We start from the raw sequence: 16,705 nt of genomic DNA, 5'->3' as shown, positions 1-16,705 counted from the left end.
ATGAATAAGTAAGTACCTACAGCCTGTTTAGATAAAATAAATTCGTTGTCTTTAAAAGCATCAACTGCTTCGAGGAATAATTTTAAGCCTCCCATAAACAATCAACTTCGTGGAATCGAACTTTTAGCATAGCCATTTCGATCTATAATCGTTTGAGTATAATAAACGTCAACTTTGAAATTGCAATAAGACATATTGCATATATTACCTATGGTATGTACTATTGTAATTGATTGTCAACTCCATACGTTCATTTTATAACGTTATATGCTTGCATAATTTATTGAATAATATATAAGTTCACACTAAATAACTAGTGGCGTATTTACGGATGGTATGGGGTAATAATGGGGGATAAATACCACCATGACTTTTTTTATATTTTCAAGAAAATTTCTGTAGTATATTTATTAGATAATTATTTCTAGATTACAGAAAAAAAAAACATGATGTAGTACTCAAAACGACTATTTTGACGACGAGTGACGTTAATAACTAATGTTCATGTCAATAAAGCCAATGTTACTTCTAAAAAAATAAACCTGGGATATTCTAAATATTATATATTATGTAAAATTAATAAAGCCATAAAGATAGTTACTATAATAATTATAGTAACTAATAGCTCTCGCAGCTTAGCTAGTAACGCTAAACCAACAAATCAATCCATCATGCAAGACAGCAAGAGTGGAATAACCAATTCACAAATAATAATAATACCGACGATAGTATCGAGTAAGAAAAATTGGCATGTAGTCAATCGTTCATAACACGAGATAAAGTCATTAAAGATAAGCTAAGTGCTTGTCACAAAAATAGAAAATTAAATTGTACGTTATACATCTAAAATTGAAAATGTTAGTTATTACTTATTAGTTATTATTTATTACTGTCTACTATTTACTAATAATTTAATGAAAAAAAATATCTAAATGTTATATACATGTTTATAAAATAGATATTCTATTTTACTTCAGCAAAACATATTTTAATCTAATGTAACATTATAATAATATTATAATATTGTATTTATGATGTTAATAAGTTATAATTTAAAGTAATTTTGAAGGTTAGGGTTTGATGACCACTAGTGGATAAATTCATATACATCCTAAGAAAAAAATTTTAATATACCTCTGTAAATAACAATATTTTAAACAAGTAACAGTAATGCAATCGCTTCATTATTGCCTAAGAAATATAAACAAATCTTTGGTTTTTATTTTTGGATTTTTTTGTAGAATTACTTATTTCAATCAATACAAAATGCTGGTCCTCGGCCCAATTGTTAACGAATTGATTAAATTAGTATACAATATTTAAAAAATTCAACATGTGACAGTCAGAACTTGAATATTTTAACTTGAATTTATAAAGAATATAATATTATTTATTACTTTAAAGTTTACAAAAACAAAATAATAATAGGTATCTGATATGTATATACATGAAATTAACTTAAAAATACTAATTACTGCATAATCACACTGTCCTATCCTCTTAAGTATGGACGTGATTTTATATATAAATACAAAAGCTATAAGTATTCGGTATTCACTTTAATAAAACTAAAAGGGAAATTGGGAGTCTCTCATCTGTTTTACAGTTTTGAAGAGTATCTCATCATTAAGTAGTTCACTGTTATTGTACGTGATAAATTAAAATTTAATGATAAATCATTGCATACGAAAAACAATTCTTAACGGAGAACTGTTTGACAGTTTATACTACCTACTAAGGATATTTAAATATAATTAAATACATTATACATTATATTTATATTGCAATTAACAATATTGTATTTTACTATTAATGATACGGTAAAAGTTGAATTATTGAATTGGTTTTCGCTAAAAATATATAATTTATTACTAAAAATAAATAATTTATTATGCAATTTTCCACTGTAAAACGTCGTGTAAATAATATCATGATATAAATAGCTTGTAATTAACTAAAATATTTTAATACGATTTTACTATGTGTATAAAACATAATTAAATAAGTACGTACGAGTTTCAGATCCCCATAAATAGCATTTTTAAATTACAAAAACATTACTAAAATCATTATTCATTATACCTATTTTCATTTCAATTTCCATATCAAATGTCAATAAAAAAAATTACTAGCACCTAAATATTTTTAAGATTTTTAGGTTGGTGTAAGAACAGTTTAAGAATTATGTATTAAATTTACAAATATAAGTTATTAAAACCATTAAACACCATTGTTAACTACAAAATAATTTGCATATTATTCTCTATGTTTTTAAATTGCTTTAAGAATATTGTATTAAATTTTCAAGCTTTTTGTTTGATCATAAAAATTGAATCAAAACTTATTAAAAAAAAATTTAAAAAATTCAAAATTTAAGTCTTCAAATAGTTTAAAATTGGTGTAAATGTATTATTGTAAATAAAAAATAATAATTTCAACTTTTAAGTAAATGTAAAATTTTTCAGTTAATTTATTATTTTGACTTGACGCATTACATAATGTTTTTTAAATTCTAAATAAAATTTATGAAGATTCTTGTATTCAATTTTAAGCTTTCAATCATAAACATTTAATCAACACTTTTAAAAACTAATTAAATAAATCGAAAATTTTGCACATCATAATAAAACCAGTAAGAACATCTACAATTAATGTTAATGACTTCGCCCATAATCTTAAATATATAATGAAATATTTTTAACGAAAATGAATATATTGTCAAAACAACTAAAAAATAGAAAAATGTGAAGCAAGACATTTAAAATGAATTATTCAAATAAATAATGAACATAAAATAGTATGACTTAAATTGCTCCTGAAATCATATTTTCTGGTATATTAGTATTCTAAAATATAATATATACTTAGGTTTGAAAAATAATAAGTATCATTTGAATATTAAGCTGGGAAATGATTATTTTGTGTAACAATACTTAAAACTGTTACAATTTTAATTAATTTTATTAAAACACGTAGGTAAGTGAAAACTTTATAGTTTATAAATAACAATAGATTCGTATTTTATGTTATACCTATACTGTTTTCTATCGCTAACTGACAAACGGTGTTATATTTTATGAACATAAAACTATATTATATATATTTATACAATATACACACCTATTACCAAGATTCGAGAAAATATAATATTGTATATTGTACTATTTAATTAATATATTCAATAGTGCTTATTATAAAGAATATAAGTACAACTTTTAATATTTGTAAATCGGTTCAGTTAAATATTTCTTATAATTTCGAGTATTAATAAAATTTGGTGGAATACTATGTTCTCTAAAAATAATTTGTACCTCAAATATATTTGATTGAATGTTAACTAATAAAGTCATAACTCATAATTAACTGAATTGTCTGTTTTTCATCATTTTTTCGCAAAAATGTAACCTTTATCTTAAATTTACAACACTACTACACTAAGTTCTAAACTTTTAACTGGTTATATTCGATGATGCACATAGTTGCCTAAATACTATAATTTACAAGAATACACCATTAACACTTTAAAATTATATTTAAAAAGTATTTTTTATTTTCTTTGGATGAAATTCTATAATAGTTCCATAATGGAATTAATAATTTTACATAGTTTATGAAAAAAGTTTTGACCCAAGGTATTTTACTTCATGCAATGTGTACATTTCAACAAAATAAATAAAATCATAGCAAAATTGCTAATTGTTTAATTCATGAACATAAGACTACATAATCCAGTTTTTTCATAAAATTTGTACTCTTAATAACTCGTATTAAAAAATATCGAGGTTTTAACTGTACGCCACAGTGAGATATTTTTACAGAAAAAACTAGAAAATCCAAAGTTATTATATATTAGGTATATAATCATGGAATTTTATCTTTCTTTAGATTTTGTTAACATCGTCATCATTTTAAATTTTAAACTTTCAATAATAATATATTTATACTTTCCACAGATAAAAGCTGTCTTTTTGTATTTGTACAAAGTTGTTTCATCATTATTTTGTATCAATTGAGTATACCTCTACCAGATCGATATCAATTCAATTTAGAGTTTCATAAACACTCTACTTTATTTGACGAATAAATCCATTTTCTTCCAACCCAGATTAAAACTATTTTTGTTTCTACAGATATCCCACAAACGAAACATGATGAACAATTTTTATTCAATAAAATCTTCCTAAAACTTAATACCTACATATAATATTTTGTTTCTTGTATTAGATTGATGAAATATTATATGATTTAATAAAAAAATAAATATTAAGTATAAATAAATAAATAATTAAGCAGAATATAATAATATATTTGTATCATACGTAATAGGTATCCTTAAATTAGGTTATTAATAAAACTTTTATAATAATTAAAATATATATTTATTATTAAAATTAAAATATAAGTATAAACGACTGTTTGTAAATATAGGTAAATATATGCAACAAAAAATAAATAAATTAAAAATCATATTTTTTGTGGAAACTGATGGCGTATATGTGCTTTATTTAAAACCGTCATTGTAAAACCACGATTTTTAATTTTGGATATATATATATAAATGTTATACAATATATTAAACTGTATCAAACAGCAAACACAACACAAGTAAAATAATTAAAACTATCACGTATAAAGTGGCTATTATATTAGTTTTATCAATTACTATATTAATTAGGTACTAGAAAAAGTACCTTTTAAAATATTTATCCTATCTAAGAACACGCCCCTTTCATTTCCTTAAGCGGAGATTATTTTTAACTATGTATTCACAGTCACGTCTTAACAATACTTAGTTTTTTCGCGTAAAACATTTTACAATCGTCTGAATTATTATTGTTATTAATAATTGTTTATTAACGCCTAAACAGCCAATTTTACAATTTTTAGATATATTAGTAATGAGAATAATAAACAAAACATTGGAAGATAACATTTAAGATCGTAATACTTAAAAAAAAAGTTATACCATGAGATTTTTCATGATGCAGCCTTAAATTAAAACAATTAGCCTAAGGGAAGAAAAAAACTAACTCAGATTAAGTGTTTGACAGTAACTATAGGGGTATAAATCTCTAAGTAAATATATAAACCATTATGAAAGAAGAGGTTTGTACAAGTAACATAATAGTATTTCTATTATAAACGAAAACAAAAAGGAAAAAAATCATTCAGGGAAACACTACTGCAGGAAGAATCGTTGTATCGAACTTAAACAGAATTAAGAACCTCAACGAAATTTTGCCTGTTACTTGTTAGTGATGTAAAATTTAATCCAGGTACGTAGTGTAAAGCATATACTGTTTCACACTCTCGAATTAGGATACCACGTATATATTATAAATTACAATGCCTTTATAATACATTTTTAAACAATTATTTAGTATATCTTCTGAATATAATTGCATATATATTACGTTCTAAATTTCAAATTGCCCATTATCTAGTACCTTTTTCCAGGAATTTTTACGGCAAACTTTATATTGTTCGTTGGGAAATCGGAGTAAATTTTTATAAGATTCGTATGAGCTGTGATTACCTATATCTCTATAAATTTTAATTCTGGTTTAGGGTTATCCATAAACCGAATATTACAACTCAATGCTTATGTATAAGCAAATTATATTAAACTGTTGTGTATGAATTCAATTATAAATTATTCATGGAACATTTCATTTTTTTTTTTCTTTAATGGTACATAAATAAAATTACAAACGAAAAAGAAGTAAACAATAATTATACATCGTAATTCGACAATACTGAAAATATAACCACTACCCCTTAGGCATCAGCGCTAGCTATACATATACTTATATACGTTGGCTACATAGTACGGTTAGTTACATACGAATTACAAACACAGTGTTGGAAAATGTTATTATAGCGCTAAAAAGAATGAACATTAGAGTACTTACTGTTTATTATCACATCTGCGTTCAGTGGCCGTTTTCTGAAGTCCAGACTTAGGTGCTGGAAACCCGAGTTTCGATTAAAACGCAAGCATCCGTTCAAATGCAATCAAACGCGAACACAGAATAAACATAATTTATTATTTTTATGGTTAAAAAAAAAAAAAGAAAAAGAAAAAGAAAAAAAAAAACAATTTTCCCGATAAATGCGTCATTCGTTCTTGTTGGAGGATACACCATCAATCATCAGCAACCAGAATTTTACCCGGAAGAGGAAATGTTTAATCGAGACCGAATTTACGCGACATGCGAGGCTTACGTGCATTTATTATTATTATTATTATTATACGTTATACATAATGATATGGCGTATATTATGATGAGATGCAGCCGCATAATTAAACCGAATATACACCGTCCAGCGGTGATTTAATCGAAAACCTACGGTCAATTAATTTAATCAAAAACCCCGACGGTCGATCAATTATATACCTATAAGAGAATACCGGAGTATTGTAATACACGTCGTGTAAAGGTATATCGATATACCTAGCTGCCACCGCGTAACACCCGTTGTGTCTACACGCCAAAAGTCGTGTCATCGCCGCCGCTGTCCGTTCACGTGTTCGAAAACGGCGGTTTTTTTTTTTTTGTTCCCCCGTTTCGGCGGCGCGATGGCGTCACGTTTTGTTTACTCGATCGGGCGGCAGCCTTTTTCCGTAATGAAAACGGCTGTTGTAATAAAATTAACAACGGCCAGAAAAAGAAAAAAGAAAATGTCATTCGACACGCTCCTCGGCCCCCGTGACACGGCAAACCCGTACACAATAATATCTCATTTCGGGCGTAAAATAATATTTACCGTCGGCGGCGAGGCGGTGCGGTCGTACCGTACTGCCGTATCCTACGTGCGCGCGTGCCGGTCGCGGTGTCGTTGTATGTGTCGTTGTCGTCGTAATGTATGGCGGGCTTTGCGGAAACCGATGGAGTAACACGGCACGCGCTCCGGCGGGCAGTGGCAGGGGCGACGCACCGTCTTAAATAGATAATAAATAACGGTAGCGCGTGTGGGCGCCGGGCCGGGCGCGAGCGGCGGCGGCGGCGGCGGCAGCGGCAGACATTGACGGCGGACGAACGAGCAATGTTTGCGTACGCGCATAATAGACGATAATAATAATAATATTATATATATTATTATAACTATATATTGTATTGGCATTGTAGCCACCGCCGCCGCGCCGCCGCCGCCGCCGTTGCCGGCAAAACACGCGAGTGCCAACACACACACACACGACTTTACGGCGGTGGCGGTCGTTTTACGATCAGTACGCGAAAAAGCGCCGTCCACGACGTACGCGTACACGCGCGCGCGCGACAGACGCCTATCGCCGTCGCCACACACGCACGTAAACGCGGCGACGCCGGTCAACGTTGCTGCTGCCCACGACTGACCGTGTTCTCTCCGTCGTTGTTATACGTACGCGCGTATCTATACATCGTTGTACACTGAAATATCGTCGCGCAGTGCTCGGATACACGCGTGACCATTTTTAATACAGCGAAGCCGTCGAGATTCTGTCTCCGAGTGTTCGGTTTACGTCGTTTGTCCCCCCTCGTTAAAATGTCCGGTTTTTGGAGGCGTCCGTCAGGCGACCTGCCGCTGTGCGTCTCTTAACAAACTATCTCGTCGTCGTCGCCGTCGATCTAGCCATAAGAGCGTCATCGCTGTCGTCGTCGTTGTCGTCGTCGCGATCAACGACGGCGGCGGCCGCGACGTTTGCCGTGGCCATTACGGCGGCCGCTGCCGTGGCGTGGTACGCTTCTGACGACGGTGGCCCCTCGCCGCCGCCGCCGCCGCCGCAGACATCGGCCGTGGCCGACACGGTGCTCGTTCATGTCGCCATGTGCGCGTGCCAATTGCTCGCGTTCACGGCCGTCGTGTACGCGTTGTCCGCGTGCTGCGGCGTGCACGTCTTGGTGCGCGCGGCCACCTGCCGCGGCGGAAGGCGTAAGGCGTACCACCGCCATCCCGGCGGCCCGCTGTCCGAACCGGTGACCGGTCGCGACTCCGATTCCGCGGACGGCCTGCGCCACGGCGGTGACCACCCGTCGCACATCATCGGCGCCGACAATCACGCGCACTACCGGCGCAGGAAGATCAGATCTGCCGCGCCACTGTTACAGCGGTAATGACCAATGCCAGCCAGCCCCTTTTCCGAGACCGGGATTCAGCCGTCTGCACGACCGTTAGTCAGTTCCACCTCCCCCCCTTCCCTCCTCCCCCCTCGGAACTGTTTTCCGGATGTTTTTTACTAATCCGCAATAACAACCGTTTAAAATTTAATATCATAGTATCGCGTTGTGATGTCGTGTGCAAGACTGTCGTACGCTAAATTGTCACCGTTTCTCCGCCAACTCGAGCTCTGCATACGCCGACCATATGCTGCCTGCCTACTAACGGACTTCACTGACATGACATAGGTGTCAGGCGTGGTTAACCGCAATGTAGAAATTATGAATTGGCGTGCTGCGCGAATGTATTCGTTTTAATGGCGTTGTGGTTAACCTGGGAGATTTAAACTGCACGTCAATAATTTACATTTAATATCCGTACGCGTTTATTTTAATGCGCATTTGTTACCCCGTTTTCTCTCAGACAGTTACCTATAACGTTAAAATAATGCGCATCTCATTATTTTCTTTTTTTTTTTTTTTTTAAAGACAATTGCTTATTGCTTTTTCTAATATAATAGGCAATATAAATAATATGTACTTGCCTCATACATATGTTTTAAAAAGTACATAATACAGAGGTTCGTGTACCTAGTGTGTAAATTGTATCTATACATGGTATGTTTATGTGACATAATTATATATTGTTATATAAGAACCATTTAATTCATAATTACATAATAGTCATAATACAATAGATGTTCCGTTTATATTTTACAAAATCCTTAAAAACTACGTACATTCTATTCGTGTAAAAGTGTCGGACTAAATAGGCTGTTTGGATACAATGTGTAAATTACAATCTCGATTTTACCGTTATTTTATCATTTTTCGTAAGTCATTATAATTTATAACGATTGAAATTTTTTAAACACAATTTATTAAATAAAAATTATAAAGCGTATTTTAGAGAAAAAAAAAAGCAAGCAATAACAACAAATTAATATTTTATAACGTAAAGTGAGTGCCCCTCTCAAAGATCCTATGGTCTGTGGCACTGATACAACGTGATATAAGATGCTTCAGCATTCGGCTAGATCATTTTTGTTGAAATAAACTTGTTTCTAGTCCAGAAAATTTCCTGGACCATTTCCATCGATGAGAATTGAATGAAAAAATATCCTTTTAACTAATTAACAATCCGAGCGTTGTATTGTTGAGGAGAAAAGTAACTGTGTCAAAATACTTACGGGCTCTATTAATATTCTATCGAAAGTTGTTAAATCCAAACAATTTCACTTAATCTAAATTTTAAGATAACTGAGTACTCAATCGAACTTTTCAAAAAAATAACTACTCTAGTACGATTTTAGCAAATTAAATCGTAATGCAATTGTTTTTACAAAATCTAGTTTACCCACATAGTTCACGATACAATTTAATTAAAATAAAACGTTTTACAATATCCGACTATATGAAAAATGTCATAAACACCAATTATCTAATATTTCGTTAATGGTATTTGTAATTTTTAAACACATATATTTACATATTATATACATAACACATATTATACAATAATTAATGTGATTCTATACAAAAAATATTGTTTAGTGTAGTAAATAGTTATCGTCTAATTATATGATACTAAAATTTCAAACACAACAAATTTTAAATAAAGTACATTTTTCTAATAATCTAAAAAAAGAAAACACTATTGTAATAATTCGATAGGATAGTACAATGAAATTGATACACTTAAGCCATATTAAAGCGTATATTATTACATACTCGTATTGGTGTTTGAATTGTATTATACCTATTAATTTTATTCTATATTTCGATACAATTTTAAAAGTTGAAATACAGTATATATAGATAATACATTGAGTATCAAAACGTATATAAAAACGTCCTAAAAAAAATCCAAAAATTAAATATTGGGTCAAGACCTAAGACATAGACGTCGTTATTTATAGTTTATATCATATTGTTATTATTTGCCACTTAATTTATACAATACAAATAAAAAATAATAATAGTTTTACTAAAATTATTATAGTACAATTCCATAAATACTGTTGGGTATGTGTCGTAGGTATGATATGAAATAATTATTATAATTTGCGCAAAAATAAGTACATACTCGTACTTTTAACCTATTTTTATCACCACAAAAATATTATTTTTAGTTATATTTACAAACGGAATTAGCTACTTATTCTACTATAAATTTAATATGCATTTAAATACGAAAAGGTTATGGTATACATCGTGAAGCTTTTACTTGGACATTCCATTGAAACATTTACAGAAGTCCTTGAGAATAATTGATCAAATGCTTTTAGAACGCAGTCAATATTATACATATATTACCTATAAATAGCATGTATGCATACTATGATAAATTATAATAAAACTGATTTTTTTTATAATTATGTTATTTTGTAGAAAAAATAATCAAAACTGTAAAATAACTAAAAAAGTAATTACTTAATATTATGTTAATAAGTTATTTGTATTGTAGACCATAATTATACCTTTTTAATAGTAAAAATCATCTAACCTAAAGTTGATTATTGTTGTTCCAAATAATACATTAGTATAGTATTTTAAACACAGTTATTGGCATGAATACTCAGCCTGAAACTCACATTTTATAATAGGTCAATTTTCGAACGTGTGTGTCAAAATAGTAAACATTATTTAGGATCTATTTAAATTGTTTTATACTCGATATAATGAAAACTTAGGAAATCAATTTTTAATCTTAAGTAAGTATTGATTATTGTTATATTTAACCATCTGGAGAATAATGTCTAAATACTTATTATTCTTTGAATGTTAAGTATAAAAAATAACTGAATCATAGATATTACTTAACATACCAACATTTTTCTATGAACATTTTATCATTTTATAAAATTTTTAAATATTACTAATCTTGTATCATATTATATTTATGTAGTTACTAATAAAAGTTTATTATACTTAAATATTACATCACATTAATGGGTCTATTCATCACGATAATTTTTAGAATATTTACAATAAAATAATCAATGTATAATTATTTATTTATTTTATTTAGTCGTACGTTTGAAAATGTTTCAATAGTTTTTAATAAGTTTTTGGAAATTGGGAATTTGTGACTTTTAAATAATTTTATTAACTAATATTTACCATTCCTAAGTTGATTATTGAACCTAAACAAAAATTGAACGTTATGAATAGAACAAATATTTTTATAACCGACAAAAGTTGAACCGTCTTCATAATCTATCTATTTTCGATTTTTTAATGAGTTTATTAGTTTGATTTATTATTATGCATCTATACCAATAAGATTTGTCAAACTCAATTGGTTTGTTACAGTAATAAACACCTTAAAAACTAAAATCACAAAAGTGCAATCTTAGGCGTTTAGAAGTCTGAAATTGACTTGTATAGTTGTATGATAATACAATGTAAGAAATTAAGTACTATTAAATCAGAGTAAATTAACAACTTTACTAAAATTTTATGAAATGTATTGTTATGTGTGATGTGTCAGTCATTAGTTCATTATCATTTCAATTTTTGTACCCATTATAATTTGAATCAATTTTAAAAATTGATTATTGCATTATTGAACTCAATTAATAATATAATATAACATAGTATCTTTCATTTACCATAACTTATAAAAAACAATTTTAATTTGATTAGTAATGTGCAAGGTTTAATTTTAATTTTAATTTTCAATTAAAATTTACAATTTTTAATTGCTTAATTATTAATTTCCATCAAGTATTCAATTAATATTGAACTTTTAAACTTTGACAAAGAGTGGATATTGTAATATAATTTAGTTTACGGGAATATATTATGTATATTATGTAATATGACTAGGTAATATATATAGACTAACTATAGAGTATAGCCGCAATTTAATAATAAAATTCTATGCGAGTGACAGCTATTTGACAAACAATCAATTTGTCATAAAGGATTGCGAAGATTCTGTTACCTTAATATATACTCCTCCATACCACTTAAAACTATTGATAATTATAATTCTCTTTCCCTTATATTATACAAATAAATTTTAAACTAACGTTATGTAATGGTTAACTTGTGATGGTTTTCCATGTATTGGGCTATTTAAAAAAATCAAATATATGTTAGACATAACATCTTATTATCAACTAATAAAGTTAACATAAGTATTTTTTTATAAATTTATAAATTTATAATGACAAAAGTATTTAACTAAGAAAAAAAATTGAATAAATAAATCTTTTAATGTTAAATACCGACAATATAATGATAAAAATGTATGGTTATACCAATGTTATCAGTATTATTAGTTATCCACATTAATAATTATAACATAATATACTTTTATTTTCACAATAATAATTTGAGTAGGTAATATTATTTTAAAGCAATACAACATATTTATTAAAATTTATAGAACTGAATAATGTATGATAAAAACGCAGAGTTATATTTCATGTTTGTGTATACACTTTTATTTAGAAAAAATGTAGGATTTGGTTGCCAAAAACCTTATAAAGAACCTTAATTTAATTTCTAATAGTAGTCAAAAAAAGGTGAAAACTGTTAAATTTACATATATTTATAATAAATAAATTATTTACCAATTTATCGCCATGTAATATATATATAATACATATCAATAAAAGACCATAGATATTGAAAAATCTCATTTAAAAAAATATATTATTTGTACTTCCGATATTCATCAATCGTGTATAATATTATGTATGATTTTTTTAGATTTTGAGCGGAGCGACGAAAATATATTGATTTTACAATAATGTATTTTTTTATGTCTAAAAACACTATTATAATAAAGAAAAAATGTTTCAATCTTTAAATTTCAATGTAATTTATAGTAGAAAACCGGATAACTAGTTGGTATTTTAAAAATTCAAAATAAAAAAATTTTTTTTTATTATAATTTAAAAATAAAAAAACCGGGAGACTTAAAATCTTCAAAAGTTTTCTATTTGCATTCTCTAGACACAATACAATTACAAAATATTTTGGCTACAAATATTTTTGTGTCATTTATAAACATTTAAATTTTTTCAGTTTTTTGTTTTTTTGACTTATGTGAGATAACATTATTGTTTTAAGTAGAACAGTTTGAAAATTTAATACAGAATTTATAATTTATTTTTAAGTTTATACTCAATAAAAAAAAAAATTGCGATGTTTTATTTGTATCTATATTTCTCAGTAATTGTTAGTTATTAAAAAGTTTTAAACTATCTGATATGTTAATTATATATTGTGTACATTTAATTAAAGCTAAGACATTATGAGACACATTATTTCAAAATAATTTTTGCTATACCTACACCTCATCTAAAATATTATAATTTTAATTATATAATTTTAAAATTAAATTGACTTTATTTCAGGTATAATAAAAGTCTACTAATATTTCTTGTTTAAAGAAATATTTAAAATTAAATATATGATACTTTTCAATTAAATTGAAATAAGTGACAATATAGGCCATTTAATAAAATTGTATAATATTTACTTTAAAATAATGGATATCGTCTATGAATAATCAAAGTAGGTAGCTGGTTTCTGATTCGCAGTTATCTAGAATATCCAAAACAAGTCCTTAAGTCTCGATTTAACGTAGTGTTTTATATGCCCTGCACATATTATTAGTATGGAAATAATTTTTACATTGTTTTACAAAACTAATGTATTCTAAGTCAGTAATTATGTTTGTGAAATGCTTTAAATCCAACCAAATATATGAATTTATATAGGAATGCGCTGTATAAACCTATAAATAAATAGCTAAAGAAGCTATATTATATTTTATAGGTTCTTCAAATTTGCACACAACTATAAATGGTACTGTTTGTCATCTTTGTCTTATATCTCCTTATGGCTCTGTTTCCTAGTTTACCTTTATTCCTATTACCTATTATCTATTCTGTTAATCCATCACTTCGTCGGTCTTCCGCTCCCTCTATTTTATTTTACATTTACTTTCATAACCATTCTCATAGCCTAATACAATAATTTTAATTATTATTCCCATTTTCCTCTTGAATAAAACATTTTACATTAACTTTATCAAAAAAAATATTACCACTTAGTTCACAACTTGATTTCTGTAATGGGCTTAGTAAAATTACTAATTTTTTCATCCGCCGAGTGTTTAAAAGTAAAGCAACTTGCATCAAAATAGCTAGTAATTTTCCTTTTATTAGACATTATATAATAGTAAAAATGTAAAATAGTGAATATTACAATAGACTAATAGAAACCGACAGTTTAATAAAAATGTACAACATAATACAAAAAACGAGTACGGAAGACGAAACACGGTGTTAACACTATTAACTAAATAATTAATATTATGATAAGTAACAATTAATGTTTCGATCAACTAATGACCTGGGGCTACCTAATACTATTATAGTGTAATACATATCGACTGATGCCCCGGGCATATGATGAAGGTGTTGTTATTGAATATTCTCGATCGTCATGCTGGGTATTCCCGTATATTTTACATAAACAACTAAATATTAATAATAATAATAATAATAATAGCTTATTTCCTAGATGAGTATAGATAATATACTATACACAGTGACACAGTGTATAAGAATTAAGAATTTAGTCATACACAGACATAATTTTAAATTGTTATAAATATTGAAAAAATGATCATGGAGTCATCTATCCCTTCACTCCACCCTCCCCCCATTTAAACTACCACTGTTCCAGATCGTAAAAAACCAGAAGATACCTTTATTATATTACATACCAAAGATTATTTATAATACTTATTATATGTATAGAAATATACAAGATACATTTAAGAAACCATATTAAATCAAATATAATTTCTCTCGTCCCAATATAATTTACTAACGAAAAAATGCATTATATATTTATACCTACATATATATTAATCTAATAAACACGCCTTATTTAAAAGTTATACTAAATTATTTATACAACTGTAACTGGTCAAACTGTTTACAGGTCTGAACCACATGAATCAGAATTGTTCAAAAGCGTCGCCGACAACAACCCTGAAGACTTATTAAAATCATCAGACTCGGACCTGGACGAGCCGTTGGACTATAAAGAGAATTCCTATTTCCCAGTCCGAGTGGGATCCGTCATCAACGACCGTTATCACATAATAAAGAAACTAGGTTGGGGTCATTTCTCTACCGTTTGGCTCTCTTGGGACGACGTGTGAGTAATAATGTATTACTCGAATAACGCGCGCAGTCATCGCGGCTTCAAAGGCGTATTCATGATATGCAATGATTTATTACCTATACGAAAATCCATCAGTTGCATAGATACAAATAAGGGGAGGGGGCTTTGACATATCAAACCCCTCAAACACATTTCAAAAAGAAGTATACAAAAGTATTCAAGTACCTGGTTAAAAAAATGATTAGTATTGTATGAGAAATAATTTATGTAATGAATAATATCTATCAATTAAAATGTTATTTTTACAAAATTCAATAATTTTGTTACATTTAAACAATTATAAGAACATCATAAAACTCTAAAGAAAAACGTTATAACTACAAAATATTGAAAATTATGTTAATTTAATAGATAGGTATTAAAAAAAATATGTATAAACTAAAATACAAGTATGAGTAAAATTATTTTAATTGTAAAACCTATTTAAAATGTTTCTAATGATATTATTATATTAATTCAAAAAAATGTACCACAAAGCTTTATCCTTGCTTGTTATACCCCGGGGATATTTTATCCAAAATAGTTTTTATTATGAAATACTCGTAACCATCAGAGCCTCGGACTTCCAACATTTGCATTTTTGTACTGTTTTACTGTATTTTTACTAATTACTATTTCTTTATCTTTTTATACTTTGAAAATGACAGTAACCACTAACAAATATCCAGTTTTCTATGTAATATATGTGTTTACAACACAATTTTATATTTGTTTTATATTACCTAATACTCCTATACTTTGTTGTTTGTTTCGTCGGTCGTTGCTGGCAGTAGAAAATAAAAATATTCCAAACGTTCTATGAAAAATGTAATAAATAATAATGCTGTAGGAAAAGAAACTATAAGAGATTTGTTGGAATACCAATACCAACGCCATCGTTAATAAAGTTTTATATAAGTTGATTCTCAGTCGTGATGTTCGATGCGTTTGTGTTCTATCTTCGTGAATTAATTTAATTCATAAACTTATAATAAAAAAATTGATCTGCAATTACAGTTCTAAAAAGTTACATACCTGAATTAATTGATAAGAAAAAAAAGAAATATTTTCAAGGAAGATAATATTATTTTTTAATTTGAGTTGGAAAGAGAGTGATGGTAAATTTTTTTCATATAATTTCATGTTTTAAAATATTTTTAAAGCGCCATTTTTAATAATTTTAAATATTTCATCAGAAAGGGGCATATCCATGGGGGGTCCTGGTCTGGATCTTTGAATTATGCTAAATCAGCATTAGACGACATAATAGCGAAAACAAAAATACTACCTAACTTTGACAAATAAGGACGAAAAAAATAATGAACTTTTTATTAAATTTAAAAATTACATTTCTACTCTAGATTGAATAT

At 28.5% G+C, this 16,705-nt stretch overlaps 1 protein-coding gene across 2 annotated transcripts in view; it reads left to right on the top strand.

Moving 5' to 3' along the window:
• LOC112591626 (SRSF protein kinase 1-like) overlaps positions 1–16,705 on the top strand; it is a 40,554-nt gene that overhangs the window by 16,850 nt on the left and 6,999 nt on the right. The window contains exons 1-2 of one of the 2 annotated variants that reach the window (XM_025335495.1): positions 7,248–8,092; positions 15,111–15,329. In XM_025335495.1, the coding sequence (XP_025191280.1) occupies positions 7,809–8,092; positions 15,111–15,329 (503 nt within the window). In that variant the 5' untranslated portion in view covers positions 7,248–7,808. Of the gene's footprint in view, positions 1–7,247; positions 8,093–15,110; positions 15,330–16,705 lie in introns of those variants that run through there. The other variant, XM_025335496.1, reaches the window with a different exon arrangement.

The sequence above is a fragment of the Melanaphis sacchari genome, unplaced genomic scaffold (genome assembly GCF_002803265.2).
Source record: "Melanaphis sacchari strain LSU unplaced genomic scaffold, SCAv2.0 Contig13_pilon_pilon, whole genome shotgun sequence".
Taxonomy (NCBI): Eukaryota; Metazoa; Arthropoda; class Insecta; order Hemiptera; family Aphididae; genus Melanaphis; species Melanaphis sacchari.
This window is presented reverse-complemented; position numbering and strand designations above follow the sequence as displayed.